We start from the raw sequence: 20,859 nt of genomic DNA on the forward strand, positions 1-20,859 counted from the left end.
CAAACAAACAAATGATAGATAGTTGGATTGATTGAATGGTGAATCCAATATGATTTCCAATGCTATTCAATCGGATTCTATTCTTTTCTATTCTAGTTTCATTACCTTGTTTTATCCATTTCACCTCTATTTAAGTCTATTCTATTCTATTCTATTCTATTCTATGTATACAGTGATCGATTCCTATTCAATAAGTCAAAATCAATATCCTAATTCAATATCAATCATTGTATTGTATTGTATTGTATTGTATTATCTACCGATTTAACAATGGATTCACAAATGTGAATAATCATCCAATATCAATCGATTCCAACCATTCCATTGTGTCATTATCAAATCCAATCTTATTATTCATGATGATAATGATAATGATTATTCGAAGCAAGCAGTTTCCTATCAATATTGAACAAATCCTAGTTCAAACCTATTCAAACCATCATTTGTATATTATTATTATTATTATTGGTAGATTGGATTCATCATTTGTGAATGTTCAATATGTGATCATTGGGTCATTGGTAATAATGATGATGATGATAATAATGATCGAAAACAATGATTGATTGATTGATTGATTGAAACAACAATCATAATTCAGTATCATTGTTAAAATGGTAAAGAAGAACATCATAATAATCAGGCAGGATTGATATTTTGATAATTATAGAATCATGAATTGTGATCAAGAATCGGTTTCAAACAATCAATCAATCAATCAATCAATCAATGGAAATGTTCCTAAACAATGACGAATCACTGAACAAATCATATCAAATCATATTCATAGATTTAATGCTTGATTTTGACAAGATCAGCGAGAATGGAAGAAACATCTATGAATCAAATCAAATCAATCAAACTATACTCGAAATTGATTTCGATCGAACTTTCCGGAATGAATCAGGTAGCTTGACATTTTGAAGATTTGGAATATCTAAATACTATCAATATTCAATATTCAGAAATACTTTCCAATGTCACTACATGAGGATTATAGAAACTAAATCGTTCGGAAGTTATTGATGTTAGATTTGGAAGATCTACAAAACAAATCATTTCAAATCAATTCATTATTACTTCGAAGTATCAATGAAGTTAAAACATTAATAATTCCAGCAAGTGTCCAATAACCGAGTTGAATGGATTGTAATGATGGAAGATCTACATCAATCATTTCATTCGAATTCATTCAATACCTTCAATTATTGTTGAGAAGGATCTAAAGAATGCAAAATCACCTAATGTAATGGATTGTAGATTTGGAAGATCTATGCATCATTCAAATATTCAATATCATATCAATACCTCGAATCACAAATGAACTAGAATAGAAATTGCATGACCCACTTCCAATTGTCCCAATTTGAATGGATTGTAATTGTGGTAGATTCTTCAATTCAAAGTCTCCAGCAAAATCACTGAAACTATATTCACCAATTTGAATGGATTCCAATGATTCACAATTCAATATGTGGAATGATTTCGATTGGTTGTTGCATCTATTCAAGAGATAATCCATGTCTGGATCTTCATACTCAAAATCATCCTGTTTTACTTGCGTAAATGAATTGCTTCCGATTTTGATGGTTTTCAATCGATTCAATCCATCGATTTGGAATGTTTGCACTGATCCAAAACATTCATCGCCGATTTCGATTGATTCCAAATTGTACAACAATGAAACATCCCAATCAACCAATACACAATTGTTACTCAGTTTCAAATGTTTCATTCCGATATTCATTGGTTTGCTTCCATCTCCTTCATATTTTTCATCAATATCACATTCAATTCCATTATACCATTCACATTCATTCACTAATTTACCATATCGATCATACACTTTTCCACTTCCAAATCGATTATCATCACACCAATATCCTTCATATTCAATACATCCATTATTATGATAACTCGTTCCATATCCAAATCGTTTCCAATTGATCATTATGCCCTTGTACACCAATATTCCATCATCATCATACATTTCACCATATCCAAATGGAATTCCAAACTTGTTTTCTGTCAATATCAATCCTTCAAATCGACTTCCATGGTCCAAATCCACGATTCCTTCTACTACAATGGATTGTTCTTCATTATATGAAATAGCACCAATTTGGTGATTTCCAAACACTTTCAACACTTTCTGCTCATTGAGCACAAATCCTTGATTCATGAATACTCCATAATTGAATCGCAGTACTACACATTCTCTATTACTCAAAATGAGTGAAATCCAGCCATTTGGTTTCCATTTTTTGCCCAAGCATCCCTGCACAACTTGGATGATGGAACTATCAACATGATAGTTACTAATAGCAGAATTGACAAAATCAGTAATGTTTTGCATGGAAATGAAAAGAAATATGGGAAAACGGTTTTTTTGGAAACAAGATCTGGTTCATTATTTCTCGATAGAACACACGTCATGGATTATTGTGTATGGCTGTGATATGCTGGTGTGTTACAAACTAGAATAGATATAATAAAATCTCATTTTCTCCACCCATTCCTATTTTTCTTTATTTTGGTGTATTTCTATCTATTCATTTATTTTTGTGTTATTTTCAGATACTTATAGCTTTGATTGTAAATTATTACGCATTTTGATCACCTTTACTCTCTCATGTCAGAATGGCTGTTCTATTAAGTCTAGAATGGATATATGTTCTTCAAAATATATCAATTATGTTGTAGTTAATCTTGTTTAGCAACAATCGAACTCACAATAGTGAATACTGTTGGAATGGTTTGATTTGTAATAGAGAGTATGGCAGTAGTGTGTAGAATGCAAAATCCATCATTTCTATTTGACAAGTGGTTTATTGTATTGATTCTCTGTTGATACTTCGATTCTCTTCTGTCACAATGATCATCCATATTGAATACAAAGAATGATATTGTAGAGAAAGGAATGTGGTTCATAGATTGAAATGGTGAATAGGAATCATAGTATCATTAAACAAAACAATCGATTGAATAATATGATGGATGGAATCCATGAATCCTATGAATGAAAACCTTGCTTTCTATTTGATCAACAAAACAATGTGAAATGCAATGTGATTAACATAGCAATAGTAAAAAAAAACAAGTAATATTGAGTGAATGAATGAATGTGCCATCCATCATAGAGATCTCTTCCACTCACTTCCACTCCATCTTTCCATTCCACTTCGCGAGTAGCAATCCGAGTTTCTTCATCGATCCAGTATCCTCGACCATTTCGAAGAAACGATTCTTTCGATTCATCATAAATGAATTCACCCACATAGAGGGGAATTCGATTCGAAGCGATGGTGTTGTCACCGTTTCGCTTGAACTCGATCATAATGGCTCCTTCGATCTTGCGGATGATCTCCACCAGTTTGTTTCCCTTCCAGATTCCCTCAAGCAGCATGGCACCCGTTTCTTCGTCATACTCGATGCCCCATCCTTCTCTCTCTCGCTTCTCGTTGAACTCACCGTGATATATCAGGTGATCACTCGCATGCGAATAGATTTCCATACGCTCGCCTCGGACGTGGTTTATTATACGATGAAAATTCTTGTTGTCCCAGATATCGTCGAAGGACTGCACAAAAGCGACGCATCCGTTATCAAATCGGGTAAAGTCACCGATTTCACTCCCGTTCGCATCCAACTCGTAATACATCTTCAGTATGCCATTTTGGAATAGGCAAACCTTCCCAGCTTTCGTCAACGTGTATTCATCCTCGTGATCGCCTTGATAACATTGGAGGCTATAATTGCAGCCTCCAATAGTGATTTCCTTTGCTTCACCAAGCGTTATGTAACCGTTCAGGAGAAATTCGCTTCCCTTAAGTTCTTCCATTCTACCTATTTATAATCACATATCCTTAGCCTCTACTCTTTGAATCCGTAATTTGTAGCCAAATATAAAGAATTTATGAAGAAAACAGAGAGATCAGTTTGTTTCCTTACACCTAAGTATTCTTCATATTTAAAAATTATGATAGAGTGCTACCATATACACATTGGATCCAAGATTTCCAAGTGAAGTACTCACTTGTGTTTCGCATCATTTTGTTCACATTTTTGTGGTTGAAATAGTTCGGAGGTATAGATATTTATCATAATAATAATATCAGGATTGTTTGGAAACACTCAGAATGGAAAAGTCCATTTTGTTGTCTACTATGTCTGTATAGGTTGTATATTTATGATATCATAGTGAAATCGTGTTAGGAAGCAAGGATTTGGTTGCTCACTCCACTTTGTCTAAATAGTCTATATTATCATTATTATTTCGATAATCCAATCTATCCATCCATGATTCTAGCCAAATCATTTTGACTTGGGACTGGTTGGGTTTGAAAGCAATTCAAACTAGTAAAACTAGTAAATCAAATCGAATGGAATGGAAATTGGTTTTGATCCAGTGATTTTCACACAAAGAACCTATCTTCGCACATCGTTAACCATTCACTCCATTTTCTATCATTTCCTTATCCTAAACCAACCAACTAACTCTAAATACACTTTCTTTCTATCTATCTATCTTTGTTTCAACTATCAACTCACAGCACTCTATTATTATCAACTAGAGTCGTTTGGTTCCTCGTTCTGGATTATTCTGTTCATGTTTCTAAATCATCCCAACACCCTACACACTCTAAATCTACATTTTCTTTCCTTCCTTCCTAAACACATTTTCGATTCTCATTCAAATCCTACAACGCTTCAACCATTCCACATCTCTACAATTCCATCCATCCATCCATCCATCTTCCAAACCAAACACCGCAACCATTTCTCTCTTTCTTTCTCTCAGCAACTGCCAAATCGGTCTGGATCGTGGAAACGTGGAAACATCGCGACCCACGGCGCACCAGGCGTGATCGACGAGGTGGGCGCGGATGAGCGCGCCGGTCACGTCGTAGGCGAAGCGGAAGCGGAGGCGGAAGCGGAGGCGGAGGCGGAGGCGGAGGCGGAGGCGGAAGCGGAGGCGGAGGGGCTGTGTGACGGAGACCACGGTGGCGTTCTGCGCCCAGTTGGACAGGAAGAGATCCAGAGAGCCCGGTCGACTCTGCACACCTTCGTAGGGAGCCACGGACCCCACCCCATCGCCCACCAGATTCCTGCTCACTCACACTCACACCCACACCCACACCCACACCCAGAGCGAACCGGTGAGCGAGGAGGTTGGCTCGCCGTCCACCACCAACACCCAACGAATTCCGACGTGGCCATCGTGGACACTCCGAATTGCCTGCCCATCCACTCGGCACTGCCCACTTCGCTCGGGACGCACTCCAGCGTGTAGGAAGTCGCGGGGATCCCACCCTCCAACACGTCCCACACATCGCGTCCCGCGGGGAACCAGACGGTTCGGCGGAAGGAGGAAGGAGGAAGGAGGAAGTGGCGGGAGCGCGAAGCTCGCACGTGGCGGTGCAGAGATCATGGAAGGATCCGGTAATCGCCATCGCACAGTCCCACTCAATGCCCTCCGCCTGATTCCACACACACCGCATACAGAACCGCGGGAAACGCACCATCCGCCGCACAGTCCAAGCCCAAGCCCAAGCCCAAGCCGCAGACCGACCCGACCAATCCACAGCCTACCCCACGCCCGCCATGCAGGTACGCTCGATCACGTGTCCCTTGCTGCAGGTGGAAATGGAGGTGTCCAAATGGGGCGTGATGGGAACATGCGTCCGCGGGACAGAAGCAGGGTTGTTCATGTTCTTCTATTTGTAGATAAGGTCGCAGTACGCCCTCCTAAAGTGGAGATGAGATGAGTGGAGAAAAGAAAAGAGGAAAGGAATAGAAAGGAAAAATGGAAAGGTTCAAAATAGAATTTAATGGAATAGACTAGAATGAAATATTGGAATAAAAGAACAGCATCGAGACTTCTCAGCGAGTCACCCACACTGGTACTAACTCGACTCGTGATGACTTAGCTTCCTAGATCGGACGGGTTAGGGCGCTTTCCATCAGATATGGCCGTTCTCTTTTTATTTCCTTTCACTAACCTATTTAAATATCACATTCTTATCATCATTCACTCACACTCCATTTCAATTACACTCAATTCTAGTCATTTCATTTCTCTCCTTCCTTTATCACCAAATCAATTCGCTGAAGGAGTGAAGGAGTGAAGGAGTTAATACATGGAATAAAATAATGTATAAGTGTATGGGAACAAAAACAATCAGAATACCATTCACTTTTACATTCATTTAAAAACTATTAAACTTGTTAACAGTGATATTACGTATAATGCGTTTCAATCATTTTCTTATTTTTACGTGTATCAATCGTAGTGTCAATACTGATAATTAGGAACAGACACTTGGTTATAGTTTCTCATTCCTCGCGAGTTCTATTGCTATCACACCATTCCTATTCCAGAAGTTAATTCTCAACTAAAGTACACCCATATCAAATGAAAACAACGAAATTCTAGTGTAATCAGGCAACCAGATTCCACAGTTTTCCAATTTGTGGTGGAGAATAGTGATCCATTGCAATCGATCAGGTGTAGATCGAATCCTATGCGTGTGAGGATCGTTAATTCGTCTAATTCACATACGTATTACTCGTTCCCAATCGTTTTTCATGTGTTTGCAGCGTGCGTTTGAATTCTAAATTCAATTATTACTGTTCATTCATCACTCATTTCTTGCATATTCTAAGATTTCAGTCAGCCCTACATGCTCACTCTCATTCATATCATTTAAGATTCGCTTTTCTGCAATCCAGCTTCTTGATAGAAGTAGGAAGCACCCTACCAGTCAAAGTGGTTGCGACTTGAATTATCAAAAAACAACTCATAAAACGATCTTAAATCATGTTGACCCAAATTCTAATCACCTCTCATCCTCTATCCTCACTCAATCCATCCATATTTCCATGCTTTTCTATTTCTATCACAACCCTACACCCCATCAGCAACTGTCTCCATCCTCCACATGATTCTATCATTCATTCACCATTATTCCATTCCATTCCATTGTTTGATTCTGTCCACTATTCCTTCACATCTTTCAGAGTATCAAAAAGCGTTTTCAAAAAACAGGGCTATACAAAAGTTTCTCGACTTTCAATAAAGTCCCCTAGTAATATTTGAGGAATCGCCGGCTTTTTCAACGATTCTCTGTATTTGAGAAAAAGAATCACCACAATAAAGAGCATAGTGAAAACAATCAAGACCACCAGCAGCTGAATCACCTTCAAATTATCCTCCGGATTGATTTGTCTCTTCTTCACCTGCAGTGAAGGAACCACTTCTCTACTCAAAGGATATCACTCTCTTCACGCTCCCCTTTTCATTCTTCTCTAGCGACGAGTAGAACGACGAGCTCTGCATGGCCTGTGTGATGCGAGGGTAATTCGAGAACAAATGTCCCGCGATGTTCCCCTTGTATTCCCGCATGCTGCTGAACTGGCGGAGCACCGTCGAGCTGCTTTCGCACAGCTTTATGATTCGCTGGATGCCAGACACGACCCAATCGATACTTTGAAAATACGCTCCGATTCTTTGGATTCGAAGTCGAGATGGACATCGAGCTTCGATTCGACGGACTTCGCGTAGCGGTAGAAGGTAAATCCTTTCTGATTGGAGGGCGAGAGCAGAATGGAACCCTGCGAAATCTGGTCGAGGAAGCCGGTGAAGAGGTCTGACAGCAGCAAGTTTTCGGTTTTGCCTCTGTGTGTGAGAAAGGGATAAGGGAACAACCCGAGGTGAACTTGGAGGTAGAAGATCAGAGAGAGGTAGATGATCATGTTGTGATTGTTGTCGGTGAGAATACCACTTTGTTTGAGAAAGTAACGGAACACCCGATAAAGAGAGCGAAAGCCAACCACTCGTCTCGCGTATCGAATGAAATATGTGAACTTAATGTTTTCCTCCTTTTGGAAGAGGAGTGTTAACTTGATGCCGGTGTAAATGTGTTGGCAAGTAATCAAACAAGACCCATCCCTCTCAGACTCCTGGAGAATCTCTTGATATTTCTTAGAAACGGTGATCGCCGTAAAAACACGGGAGGAAGTCAATTTGATATTATTGGTCGTAAAGCAAAAATTCATATCACTATCTGGCAACATCCTAAATCTTAGATACTCAAGCAGATTTTACATTCCACTAACAAACGATCCCAGCATGCCCACTTTGCACGAATTGTCGGCACTTATCACAAGGTTCTCAATTTCTTCCTTTATTTTCTTTCTTATTTGCAATTCCGCATTTGAGAGAGAAAGCCACTCTAGCAACCTTATCAATTCTACATTCAATTTTTCGCGAGGCTCCATCGATTCTGATGGATATTGTATAGATAGTAGCCATTCGGGGATAGAAGTCTACAATAACCGTTAATTTAGCTTATATTCACAAAGCAGATTACCTCCTCGAAATCGTTCTCAAATGATTCATTCATATTTTATTCTTTTACCCGAATCTTGTGCAAAACAAAATCTATTTCGATAATGGATTTGATTTTCGATGGAGTGCATAAAAATTGGTCTATAGAGAGAGTAGAAAGCATGGTATAGCAATATCTATATTTTGCATAACTCGCAACAATTCGCAAATGGAACCGCGATTCCTAGAACCGCGGTACTTTACTCCATTTTCCCAAGGTACTTTTCATTTTTGATAATAGGAATTTTGTATCCTCTGGTTTTGAATCTATTGTCTATCAAAATCGTATTATCTTTTTCTTATGCTTCCTTCTAGTCTCTACGTAAGGATGGAATCGGACAACTCAAACTCTCATGTACCATTAACTACCGTTTCAACGATTTGTGATTCTATGAGTCACGAAGAGCTCATTGTAGTGGTATTGCACAAGTCTAATATAGAAACTACTGCAACATCAAAAAGAAGAGAACAAAAACCTGAAATTAGTATGTGATAAACAAAAGGAAAGGATTGAATTTCTCAAGACTGAAAATGATGAACTGAAAAAGACTGTTCACTTACTGGAGACCCAACTCTCGCTCACACTCTTCAAAAAGGAGACCTTAGATTTGAGCGGTAATCAAGAAGATCCTGTATCTGTAGTGAAAAAACTGCAGCACGACATCGCAGAATCTACCTTAATGAATACGAAATGTCACGCTGCCATTCATAATTTGCTCGTAGGTAGTATATTATGCATTAAATATTAAAGGAGGAAACCAGTCAAAAGCAGGCTTCGATTGATAGAAAGGCTCAGCGGATCATCAAGTACTCGCAGTATATGGTAAGCATCATTTACGGATATTCTATTTAGCAAAACCAAGAAGAGGCTATTAACAGTCTCCGTAGTCTAATGACCCGACTTCTGAACACTCTGGATCCTGACGCTTGTACAGAAGAGCAGGGAGCGATAATGCACGAATATAGAATCGCTTTTTCGGAGAGTGAAGACAATAGCGACATGGAGAACGTGTTGGCTATGGACGTTTTACTTGTTTTCTCTCTTTTTTGAACTAGGATTCTCCTTCGCTCACCCCGATTCCCTCTCCTCCAAGCCCCCCTTTCGAATCAAATTGTGCCTCGCCTTTCTCCTTTCCCCTCTTTTTGAGTTATGCAGCTGATGTATTACGCACGTAGCGATATCTTTACGAACTGACTCACAGAATCCCTCTCGACACTGTGATGAATGGAAATGGTTTTGTTTTTGTATTTGGTTGAGTGTAGCTGTTCCGCGCGAGTGTTTGAATGAAGGGAAGGTGGTTTGTTTGCGTTTTTTGGAGTCTGTGTCGACGATTTACAAGGGAGAAGCGACGGCTCAGTCGTGGATGCCTGACCAGTTGTTTACGCGCTGTCCGAATTGTCTTCAGCAATTCACGGCTGTGCGACGAAGGCAGTAGGCAAGGGATGGATCGAATGACGAGTAGTCATTGTAGATGGTGTGGAAGGGTTTTTTGCGATGATTGCTGCCACCACAAAGTCACAATAAGCAAGAATGGGAAGAGTCAGCGTGTTTGTGACCTTTGTTTCTATATTCGGACGCATTTGTCGAAAACTCTATCACTTTCAATTGTTTGAGTCAAATCGGAGTGTTGAGGAGAGGAGTGAATAGGGTGCAATGAATAGAAAAACCGAAGTGGTAAGCGATTATCCGAAGGGAATCTTAACAATGAATGAATGACCAGTAATTCGATCTACAACTGTCACTCCATACTATATCTTTTCTCCTCCATTCCATTCCATTTCCAATCCCTTCATTCAATCCCTTCCTACCCCCATTTCCTTCCTTCCTTCCCTGCTTCCCTGCTTCCAACTCTCGTTTTTTCTCTCAAACACTCCACTGAATCTAAGCATCCTCCTTCTTCTTCTCCTCCTCCTCCTCGGGCATCTCCACTCCCTTTCGCGCATAGAACTCCTCGATAATCTCCGCCGGGATCTTCTTCAGCATTTCCTTGGGGAAGGTGCGCAACATGTTCCACGCCTTGTCCAGCGAATCGAAAATGGACCGCGACTCGTAGGGTCCCTGGTTCACGAACGTGTTCTCGAAGTCCTCCGTGAACTTCAGATAGAAGTGATCCTCGGCCGTCAGCGCCTCCTCTCCCACCACGGCCTTCATCGCCATCACGTCCTTGCCCGTCGCGTAGTTCGTGTACAGCTGGTTGGACACCGCTCCGTGGTCGTGCCGCGTCATTCCCTTGCCGATGGCCGACTTCATCAGTCGCGACAGCGACGGCAGCACGTTGATCGGCGGGTAGATTCCGCGCTTGTACAGCGACCGGTCCACGTAGATCTGTCCCTCGGTGATGTACCCCGTCAGATCGGGGATCGGGTGCGTGATGTCGTCGTTCGGCATCGTCAGAATCGGCAGCTGCGTGATCGACCCGTTGCGGCCCGTCACGCGGCCCGCTCGCTCGTACAGCGTCGACAGATCCGTGTACATGTACCCGGGGTAGCCTCGGCGCGACGGCACTTCCTCGCGCGCCGCGGAGACTTCGCGCAGCGCGTCCGCGTAGGACGACATGTCCGTCAGGATCACCAGCACGTGCAGATCGCGCTCGTACGCGAGGTACTCCGCGGTGGTCAGCGCGATGCGCGGCGTGATGATGCGCTCCATGGTCGGGTCGTTCGCCAGGTTCAGGAACAGCGCCGTGCGCTGCATCGTGCCGTTCTCCGTGAAGTCGTTCCGGAAGAAACGCGCCGTCTCCATGTTCACGCCCATCGCGCCGAACACCATTGCGAAGTTGTCTTCGTGGTCGTCGTGGATGTCTTTTCCCGCCACCAGGCCTGCCTGACGGCAAATCTGCGCGCCGAGCTACGCTGGGAGCACACGACCGACCCTACCTCGTTGTGCGGAAGACCCGAAGCCGAGAACAGAGGGATCTTCTGGCCTCGAGCGATGGAGTTCATCACGTCGATCGCGGAGATACCCGTCTGGATCATCTCCTTCGGGTATGTGCGAGCGTAGGGGTTGATGGGCTGGCCGTCGATATCTAAGTACTCCTCGGCCAGGACGGGGGGAGCGTTGTCGATAGCCACTCCCGAACCGTTGAATGTGCGACCCAGCATTTCCTCCGAGATGGCCATTCTCATAATATCGCCCGTGAACTCGCAGTGAGTACGTGTGTTATCGATTCCGGTCGTTCCTTCGAACACTTGCACAATGGCCTTGTTTCCAAAAATTTGAAGCACCTTTCCTTTTCGCATCTCCCCAGTTCCCAAACGGAGATTTACAATTTCCGAAAAACGGGGTCCCTACAGAAATCACTCGCCTTCACACAACTTCTACTTTCACGTTCTCCAAAACAACCAACGGACCGTTTACTCCGCTGATAGTTCTGTAGTCTATGTCCTAACGCACTCCACGCCACAATCCTACCAAGACGAGGCTCGACATAATAATCGCGCATAGCAGCAGCAGCATTCACTTCAAAAGATGAAACTGACATGGATATTCCTAGATATTGCGACTTCTGAACGATAGGAACTTGAAATGGGGAAATCGAGGTTTCATGTCGAAAATCGATCCGATTTCTGCGATTCCAACCTTTCAGGATTCTATTCGATTTATGCAATTTCCTAACGAATCGAAATCAAAAACGGATCAATGCAATGAACTCGAAGAATCCAACGAATTGAACCAATTTAATTGTTCATATGAAATAGAAGGGAATACGCTCACTGCTTGCAGAGAAATTCAAAATTCCGAAAATAAATACGAAAAAGAAGCTATCGAAACTGCAATCCGAGTGGGTGACTATGCATCTGCCCTTTCCGTACGTATTCGTTTTGGTTTCTCACTTACAGATGATTGCATGCAAAAAAAGAGATGGAGAACGATCAAATGTTGCCGCCTTCAACGAGGTGTTTTTGACAGCCTTAGCAAGTAACGCGGAGGACGGTTGTTTGCAGGTTATGCAACATATGCAGCTCTTTTTGACAAGTTATAATGATAGTTCGATATTGCTGTTTATTGATGTGATGAGCAATGCCATATTTGTAGTGGGGAGGGCGTTCAATGTAGTCTTCACTATCGAATTGCTTTTTGTAGATGACTGCCGTGGAACAACTATTCGAATGTGCTTATGATCGTGTGATTCGCGTGTTTCACAATCTTCACTCTTGTCCCAAACGGTTTCTCGATGTCTGCTGTTTTGTAATCGCCGTTGCTCATCGCTGCTCCTATTCCTCTCCTCGCCTCTCTTCTCTGCGAGCCGAACTGGAATCCAACGCTCTCTCTCTTTCCCTTTCTCCCCTTTCCAATCATCTTCTCGCGCACTCCTCTTCGCTTGACTTGAGTCGCTTGTTTCCCTCGGTTGAACCTGGATCGACCCTCTCTCTCTGGCTTCTAGTGGAGCAGCACGTGGAAAACGGTCAATATTCCGAAGCGATCGCGGTGCTTCTCCAATTGCTTCAAGCAGCAGAGCATCAATCACTCTTCATTCTCTACGATTTGATTCTTCTCGCAATGAAACACAACACAGAAACCGTCCTTCCTTTGCAGCGTCTTTTTCTCACACACCTTGAATCCACTTCCCAACCCTCTTTTTTACAAGCAGTCCCTTTCTTTCGACCTGCTTCGCTCCCTCCATGGACAGTTTCATCCATCACACACTGGAAGTCGTTTTTTCTGCAGCAAATGGCGCTGGTAGCACTCTCAATCGATCAAAGCGACTCTTTGTTAACCGAAATTCTATCGAAAATGGAGCCTTCGGTTTTGTTTTCGGCCATCCGAGGCTTTCTTCAAGTCACCTCCGCCAACGAAGATTTCCAATACTTAGAAAACGCATTCGATCCATTTCTAACGTGGATTAAGTGGTAGTAGGAGCCTCTCTCAACCTTCACTGTAGTGCTTCGTTTTGGGTGGCGTTTCGCCATGGGAAGATTGCAGAATGCGCTCATCTTCTCGATTCCTTGGAAGAAGGGTCTTCGGTGCTCTCATTGGAGATCCAGAGCATTGTTCGTCCCTATCTCGATCAGTATCGATTTGTCATTCAGCAGTGCAGCGAACCGAGCGAAATCCATTCCCAAGCGACGCAGCTGATGAGTCTTCAGGCCGATCACCCCATTCTAGCCGACGTTTTTTCTGTCCAAGATTCGCATGTTTATAATGTTTGCTTGGCGCTGTTGAAACGGAAGGAAAAGACTCGTTGCTGTGTCGTTTGGGCGAAGTATTGGAAGCTGGATATCGTGCAACTGGGAGAGGAAGAGTGGTATGCGATGCGCGTGAAGGAAGCTCGAAATGCCATGGAGGACTGCGAGGAAAGCCATCGGTGTTATTATCAACTTCATGTGTTCATTCTCTCGCTCTGGCATGAATTGATGATGCAAGACGGCGTTCTCCGACAAGTTCTGGCGATGGAAGTGAATTCGCTGTTGTATCATTCTTGCGTTGTTTGTTCAACAAGCAAGTCATAACATCCATAACTGCTTCATGACAAATCCGAGGGCAGCAACCAAAGTGACAATGCTCACCGTGGACGATACGACACCATCCACCTCCACCCAGTCGATATTGGAGCAGAAGATGATTCCGTCCGTCGCGGTATTCAACACAATCGACTTCGCGTCCGCAATACGAGTCGTCCAAGGACGAGTCACGGTGAGGGAGAGATGACCATTCTGATCCGTGGCTCGGCTGCCCACAATCTCGTTATCAGGATCTCCGTAGGCAATCGAGCAATCGTTACGGTAGTAGTTGCCTCCTTGGTAGGGATAGCAAGGCATCGTGTGAAGACGAGCAGTGATCACCGTGTTGTTCAATGGCTACAAGTCAGTCGCGTTGAGCGAACAAAACCCTGTTGAACACAGGAACCATCTCGCCCTCAACAGAAAGCTCAAGGAACTGGCCAGAAATAGTCATTACAGATTCATTGCTGCAAGTCAATATCCCTGAAAATTCTATACTAATAAACCTTCATTCCCTGGAAGCTATCAGTCTGGTTCATAATAATTGTGCTCTGGAAGGGGTAAACCATTGTATCGTTAATTCTCCCTTCATAATAGTCTACATGAGATTCCCATGCTCACAAGCCACTTTTACTATCAGCACTAAGCTCCTGAGTCTGCATGAATGCTTGCAGGAAGGGAAGTCTTGCACTGGCGCAAATAAAGACAGCAACGAAGACAAAAATAGATCTCATTTAGATTTTTTATGATATCAAACAATGACCCGACTTGGCGAAGTCGAGTCTTTCAAGACGAAGAATTCTTATTGACTTGCTTTGTCGTATTTATGTGTTGGAAACATACCAATTTGCTCAGCAGCAAGAGTTAATTTTGAAAAAATAAGAATAGGAACCGCTTGATGCACTGTTAGCAGGCAATTCAACACAGAAAATGTATATCCCCTTACCACCATTGTTATTATGATGATTAATCTCCATCACAATAAACGTAAGGTAAGTATCATTTCCATTGTTTTGAGTGTAATGGGTTTGAGTATTTATGATGGTTCAAAGTTTGAGATCATTTTCTCTAAATGAAAAAAATTGTCTGAAATACTCGATTCTCTTCACTATTCACGTTCTTATCCGTTGTCTAGGTCTAGCAGAGTCGTACCGTAAGAAATCATCATTGTAATATTGCATGTTTGCTCACATCAAACAACACACGTAATTCTATGCCACACCTCACATCTCTCCGCATTCCATCACCACTACATCAAACCTTGGTTTGTCTCGGTTCTCGCAAGACAGGTTTTCAATCTTGCGAACCACCAACATGGAATCTTCATCCAAAAGGCGCCCGAAGATAACGTGCTTTCCATTCAGATGGGGCGTTGGGACGGTCGTGATGAAAAACTGAAACTAAGCCAAATTGAACAGAATGTACCTGGCATCCGTTTGTATTGGGTCCAGAGTTCGCCTACACAACATCAAGAAGAAAACGCCATTCTACCATAGCTAACAAACCCGGCTGATCGAACTTCATATCAAAGTTTTCGTCGTCAAAATGATCACCATAGATACTAAAACTCCCAGTTCCATCGCCCTACGAAGATCATCTCTTTTCAATCCAATTCAAACTTTCATAAAATCCCCTCCCTGGATCATGAATCCTTTTATCACTCTAGATGAAAAAAACAAGACCGAGCTCCATACCTGTGGAACTTTGTATTTTTATATCCGACAGGCACTTTGTCGATGCGGAATTCTCCCGTGCAAAACTGTCTAGAGCGTGAAATAAGCAATCTTGTCAACTACCGAAAGTTCTCAACCGTCTAACCTATCAAACACTCCTACATAAATAGGTACCTTCGGACACAGCTTTTTGAACAATTCAAATCGAATTCGTCCCGATGGCGTTCCTCCGATCGAAATATCAAAAAACACCACTGGATTTCCACGACGCAGACAAGCGACCACCTGCTGATCCATCGTTTATCCACCCCACAAAATGTTATATATATGTATATATATTTGTATATATTAAACAAACACGCACTACTTTGTTCCAGCATGCTTAAACTTGGACTCTGCATTCCTACGCCTCACATCCCTCTTCCGCTCCCACTTCGCCTGCAACTCATTCAGCCAATCCGTATTCTTCAGCGTGTCCTCATTCCGCAGATACGTCCATTTGCTCTGCGAGCGTTTTCCGAAGTCTCTCACCTGCATGATCTTCGGCAGCAGCTTCTTATTGACCATATCCCTCTCCGTCGGCGCGTGGAAATCGCGGTTCCGAATGTCGTTTTCGCTCTGAATGCTCTCGTCGTCCAGATAATACACGCCCTTGTGGTAGTACTTCTGCAGGAACGTTCCCTGCACGTGCTCCTGCTTCTTCTTTCGCACGCCCGCCTCCTCCAATCGCCTATTTTCCTCCGCCAACTCTTCGTCCGTCATCTTCTCGCGCCGCTCCTTCTCCGCTTCCTCCTATTCCTCGCTCTCCCCGCGGGTTTCTACCTGTCTGCGCTGCTCCTCCTTCTCCCGCGACCGCATGATCCGTCGGAACTCGCGCTCCTTCCACGCCTGGATCTCCGCCTCGTCCTCCAAATCGTCGGTGTCGTCCGGAATTTCCTCCAACGTGTGCGGGTCCTTGCGCTTCTGCGCGTTTTGCTGCTCCTCCAACTCGCGGAGATTCTCCTCCATGATGAGTTTCTGCGTCTAGAATCGACCGGACTTCGCAATTCCACCTGCTCGTAGTGTTGCTTCCGCTTGGCCTCCGCTCTCTCCGCCTTCTCCGCCTCTTCTTTCTGCTTTTCTTCTTCGGTTCGCAGCGTTTTGCGGTCGTTCTACGCAACAAAACAAGCGAGCGATCGCACCTTCGCGACGAACACCGGTCGGTGGCGCATGGCGAACATTGTTCCCTCGTCCTCCGATTCGCTGTCGTATTCGTACGAATACTCCTCCTCCTCTTCCTCCTCCTGGGCATTGCCCTTCCCAGAGCCAGATTGCACGTTGGAAGCCGGCTGCTTTTGCGGTTTCTCTTTCTCTTCTTCTTCTTCTTCTTCTTCCGAAATCGCGAGTTCTTCTTCTTCTTCCTACCCTCCCAAGCTCGCATCACCATCCTACATCTTCCAGAGCACGAGAAAGAAGACGACGACGGTTAGCAGAATCATCTTCTTTCTCCTTTTCCGGCTGTGGGGGAGCATCGAACTTCATTACAGGCTTTTCTTCCTCATCCATAATGATTTCTGCCTCCACGCGTCTTCTGCGCGCTGGACGCTTTTGCTCTTGTTGTGCTGCGAGTAATCGCTCTAAACGGGGATCCTGTGCATCAGTCCCGTTCCTTGTTTTCAACTTTTTTCTTTTCTATTTTGACTGAAATATCACCAGAATGCGTCTGCTCTTCCATCCTGCGCTCCTCTTCCTGCTTTTCTCGTACCCAGTCCGGAACCTTTCTCTTATGCATCCAAACCAAACGTACCATACCGGGTCGATATCGACGTACTTTTCCTGTCGATTTCTGGACATTCTGCTCTTTTTGATTTAGTAGTTTATCACGAAGCTTTGCACTAAACGATAAGTAGGTGAAAACGCAAAGACTCATCAAAAGCAGTACTAAACAAATGTTCATCTTCCATGATTTCAAATGATTGCTCCTGATGATAATTTGAAACTCTAATAATTCAAAAGAGCAATGAGTTTGTCTTTGTGAACAATTCTCTAAAACTTGGGAATTCCAGATATCTCCCATATTTCATTTCTTCAGAGAATCACTTCTCACTTTCGTTTGATTCTGCGGGTATTTTCCCTTTTCCAGCATCACGTATATCCTAATTTACGGTTTATTCAATGTCGCTTGAGAAGGAATCCCCGTTCCCTGCGTTTAAGAAGGGAAGCGATCGGCTCGTTTTGCTAGTAAACAATATCTATGAAATCTACAGATGGGGTACTGGTCATCAGCACATGGTACACATAATGACTTTTGACTTAGCTGTAGGCGCGTGATAACATGCTTACAATTCAAGAGAGGTTGCAGAAGGATTCGATTCTTGATGAGTATCATCGACAAGAATTGGAGGAAATCTCGAAATTGAATCAAAATATCGACATGTCAGGAAATGATTTAGACCATGTTTGCTCGTTTTCTCTGCATTGATCTCAAAGATATATGATTGCATCGTTTCCTATGATAGGGATAAACTAGATGAGGGTAAATTCCGCAAAGGAGTGGAAGTTTGCATTGCTTGTGTGGATCTAACGTTCAGCAATTCAGTATTCAGCAAATCTCTGATGTCCTGTGGTCTGCAATGAACTCCTACAAAGGCATCATTACAAAGCCGATGTTTAGCAAGATTTTTCGCTCCTGCCGGATTAATTGCCTCCTGTCCAAGCCCGTTACCTCGCTTCCCTCTGAGATCATGGGAAACTACATGTACTATACTCCCGACGGAACGATCACCGTCGAATCATCCACCGTTTTCATCTCTCTTTGGCTTGGCCTCACCATCAGAACTATCGAAACCTTGTCAAACTCCTCAACCAATCGCTGCTTTCCTCGCCCTCCCAGTTCACTTTAGGCTTCCGTTTCTTCCACCTGGACGGCATTTCAGACGAGTTAGTGCAGCTGCTCGGCGCTGTGATGAGTCTCGACACCGACACCATTCTCGATATCGTCCACAACACCACCACCACCGACGTTCCCCCTCTTTTTTTTTGAATTTCAGATAGTTCGACATCAACGACGAGTACGTCTACTGGTCCTTTCCCTGGCTCTACGTCTGCGAGAGCGTCGGGACCGCCGCGGAGCAATGTCTTCGCCGATCCATGCTCCACATCCTCGTGTTTTTAAAACAGAACATCGGTAGTCTTCGCTTCGCCGCTTTGACCTGCCTAGTCATCACTCTGAGGGCGAAGGAAGCCCCGCGCGAGCTTTGCGAAGGGATCGAAGCGGACGTGCAGACGCCGCTGGACATGTCCGCGGTGCTGTCGACGTTTCGCCGGTTCCACGCGCAGTACCACTCGAACGTGGCCGTGTTTTTGTACCTGTTCGATCTGCACGTAGCGGCGCGCCAATCGAATGACGAGCAGGTGGATCGAGTCGTGAGTATCGTGATGCGATCTGTGCGGAATCTGTACGATATCGAGGACCGAATGATTCGGAACTACTCGACGTCGCTGTACAAGCGCAGAGAAGACATCGGTGCGGACCGAATCTCCACGCACTCCCACATTCTGCAGCGCATTTCGGAGGATGTAGCGCTTTGATTCTTTTGCTTGACGATCGAAGGAAAAAGCGTTCTCCACGCTGCTGAACGGCGTGCAGGACATGCTGAACGGGATCGAAAACGCCTATTTCAACGAGTTCCGACGCAGCGAGATCGTGTACAGTATGCGAGATATCCGGGACCATCTCACCACCGTTTGGCTTTGGATTGGCGCGTGGTGATTGGTAGATTCGATGGTATGTCGAAGAGGGCACCAAGATCCACAACGATCTGCATCACAAGGTGGAGATCACCAATCGCGTGCGCTATGGCAAGCTGATCTACATCATCACCGCGTTCCAGACCATCTTTCTGCCGCTGCAGACGATCACGGCGATCTACGGAATGAACTTCGATGTGTTTCCCGTGCGGAATTGGTGCGGAGTCGATCGTAGGAGCTCCACTTCGAATACAGCTATTACATCTTTTGGGTGGTTTCGGTGATGTTAGCCCTCATTCTCGGTTATTTTCTTTTTCGATCGCGTGTTTGAGTAACAAACAACTCACAAAAGCTTTCGCAGAAGCGTCAGCACCAGCACGACCAAACATCCCGCAGCCAGAGTCCAGCACACTCGCTCCGTCCTCCTCTCCTTCTCTCCGTCCCTCCTCTCCAGCGTCACATTCAGCGTCTCGCTGCTAGGAAACACGGACTCCCACCACTGCGGTTTATACGTGATCTACGCCTCAACTCCCTTCTTTTTTAAGCACGATCAGCGAGTCCCGCACCGGACTCTGCGCGAAGAACGCGGGCGGCGGGATGGAGACTTGGACGGTTTCGTTCTGGCGCGTGGATCGGAAGTGAATGGGGATGGAGAAGTTCACGTTCAGCGTGGGCGGGCTACAATGCAGCGAAATTGGCTCACGTACAGCGGGTGGATCGTCGCTTCCGCGATAAACACGATGAGCTGAGGCTTCGCTTCTTCGTAGGCAGCGTCGGTATCGACGAAGTCCGTGTAGGAGACAAAGAGAGGAAGCTTCCCCGCGTCGTACATCAGCTGCATCTCCGCCAAATCCACGTAGACTCCCCGCGGCAAATACAGCATCGTGGCGGTCTTGGAGTCGTAGATATTGACGTAGGGATTGTACGTCCCGTCCCGTGCGCTGAGATACGCTTCGATGTGCAGCTGCTCGTTCTCCAAAGTCATCGACGTTTCCGTCGTCCAGAACGGGCTATGCATCAAATCCGCCAAGATAAAGAGAGAAACAATTCGCGCTCTGGGTAGAGAATCTTTCGCTTATTCGCGGTGAACCGCTCGAAGTTTCCCTCGCGTCCAAGCTCGTAGAAAACGACATCGACCGGGGAGTCCAGGCGATCCAGATCGTTTTTGTGAGGGATAATAATCGGCTGGGGCACGTGGTGCGCGTCGCTGATCTCGAGCTCGTTGGTACGATAGTTCTCGAGCTTGAGAGACACCCAGCGCGTGTCCACGTCGGTGGTGTTCTGAGGGAACCACTTTTTGGATCTAGGGGGAGAGAGAAGAGAAGGGAAAGAAATACTGGATTGTGAAGAGATTGTTGTGGTGGCCAACACTCGAAAGACAGCCTCCGGAATGATAGTTCTCATAGTGGAGCATGTCGAAGGGAATCAGGATGTGTGCGTAGCGAACCCATTCCTTTCCGGCTATTCATAAGATGCGAAAATGGGGAGGGTACTAATCTTTGTAGGCTTTACGACAGAAAAGGGAACAACGTAGGAAGGCGTCCACACAACATCGTCCAGATCAATATCATACACAGGATTGCGAACTACTCCTAAAAACCAGCCCATTCTAGATACTTCTTCTGG

General features: G+C 44.3%; 9 protein-coding genes; 3 read left to right on the forward strand and 6 right to left on the reverse strand.

The window, feature by feature from the left end:
* Positions 1–954: 954 nt before the first annotated feature.
* GSBLH_T00004374001 (uncharacterized protein) lies at positions 955–1,059 on the reverse strand (the record flags this gene model as incomplete). The annotated part of the gene is made up of 1 exon (XM_013043259.1): positions 955–1,059. One exon carries the CDS (start codon positions 1,057–1,059, stop codon positions 955–957), a length of 105 nt encoding a protein of 34 aa, XP_012898713.1.
* Positions 1,060–7,050: 5,991 nt separating this feature from the next.
* GSBLH_T00004376001 (uncharacterized protein) lies at positions 7,051–8,076 on the reverse strand (the record flags this gene model as incomplete). The annotated part of the gene is made up of 4 exons (XM_013043260.1): positions 7,051–7,239; positions 7,280–7,459; positions 7,489–7,678; positions 7,709–8,076. 4 exons carry the CDS (start codon positions 8,074–8,076, stop codon positions 7,051–7,053), a joined length of 927 nt encoding a protein of 308 aa, XP_012898714.1.
* A 1,313-nt stretch (positions 8,077–9,389) lies between these two features.
* GSBLH_T00004377001 (uncharacterized protein) lies at positions 9,390–10,003 on the forward strand (the record flags this gene model as incomplete). The annotated part of the gene is made up of 5 exons (XM_013043261.1): positions 9,390–9,413; positions 9,446–9,561; positions 9,592–9,623; positions 9,653–9,821; positions 9,853–10,003. 5 exons carry the CDS (start codon positions 9,390–9,392, stop codon positions 10,001–10,003), a joined length of 492 nt encoding a protein of 163 aa, XP_012898715.1.
* Positions 10,004–10,271: 268 nt separating this feature from the next.
* GSBLH_T00004378001 (uncharacterized protein) lies at positions 10,272–11,891 on the reverse strand (the record flags this gene model as incomplete). XM_013043262.1 has 4 exons in its annotated part: positions 11,802–11,891; positions 11,712–11,767; positions 11,267–11,677; positions 10,272–11,237 (listed from the first exon to the last, which is right to left on the reverse strand). Exons 1-4 carry the CDS (start codon positions 11,869–11,871, stop codon positions 10,272–10,274), a joined length of 1,503 nt encoding a protein of 500 aa, XP_012898716.1. The 5' UTR covers positions 11,872–11,891.
* A 2,902-nt stretch (positions 11,892–14,793) lies between these two features.
* Positions 14,794–15,007, forward strand: GSBLH_T00004379001 (uncharacterized protein; the record flags this gene model as incomplete). XM_013043263.1 has 1 exon in its annotated part: positions 14,794–15,007. The coding sequence occupies one exon, from the start codon at positions 14,794–14,796 to the stop codon at positions 14,905–14,907; it is 114 nt and encodes a 37-aa protein (XP_012898717.1). The 3' UTR covers positions 14,908–15,007.
* Positions 15,008–15,054: 47 nt separating this feature from the next.
* On the reverse strand, positions 15,055–15,801 carry GSBLH_T00004380001 (uncharacterized protein; the record flags this gene model as incomplete). Its single annotated transcript, XM_013043264.1, has 6 exons — positions 15,055–15,225; positions 15,257–15,289; positions 15,323–15,415; positions 15,451–15,493; positions 15,526–15,623; positions 15,661–15,801. 6 exons carry the CDS (start codon positions 15,799–15,801, stop codon positions 15,055–15,057), a joined length of 579 nt encoding a protein of 192 aa, XP_012898718.1.
* Positions 15,802–15,867: 66 nt separating this feature from the next.
* On the reverse strand, positions 15,868–16,512 carry GSBLH_T00004381001 (uncharacterized protein; the record flags this gene model as incomplete). Its single annotated transcript, XM_013043265.1, has 3 exons — positions 15,868–15,907; positions 15,938–16,296; positions 16,327–16,512. The coding sequence occupies 3 exons, from the start codon at positions 16,510–16,512 to the stop codon at positions 15,868–15,870; spliced, it is 585 nt and encodes a 194-aa protein (XP_012898719.1).
* A 143-nt stretch (positions 16,513–16,655) lies between these two features.
* On the reverse strand, positions 16,656–17,489 carry GSBLH_T00004382001 (uncharacterized protein; the record flags this gene model as incomplete). XM_013043266.1 has 5 exons in its annotated part: positions 17,410–17,489; positions 17,291–17,378; positions 17,165–17,260; positions 16,936–17,133; positions 16,656–16,904 (listed from the first exon to the last, which is right to left on the reverse strand). Exons 1-5 carry the CDS (start codon positions 17,445–17,447, stop codon positions 16,656–16,658), a joined length of 669 nt encoding a protein of 222 aa, XP_012898720.1. The 5' UTR covers positions 17,448–17,489.
* Positions 17,490–19,135: 1,646 nt separating this feature from the next.
* GSBLH_T00004383001 (uncharacterized protein) lies at positions 19,136–19,564 on the forward strand (the record flags this gene model as incomplete). The annotated part of the gene is made up of 3 exons (XM_013043267.1): positions 19,136–19,228; positions 19,263–19,439; positions 19,469–19,564. The coding sequence occupies 3 exons, from the start codon at positions 19,136–19,138 to the stop codon at positions 19,562–19,564; spliced, it is 366 nt and encodes a 121-aa protein (XP_012898721.1).
* Positions 19,565–20,859: the final 1,295 nt, after the last annotated feature.

The sequence above is a fragment of the Blastocystis hominis genome (genome assembly GCF_000151665.1).
Source record: "Blastocystis hominis, Singapore isolate B (sub-type 7) whole genome shotgun sequence assembly, scaffold_6".
NCBI classification, from domain to species: Eukaryota; class Bigyra; order Opalinata; family Blastocystidae; genus Blastocystis; species Blastocystis hominis.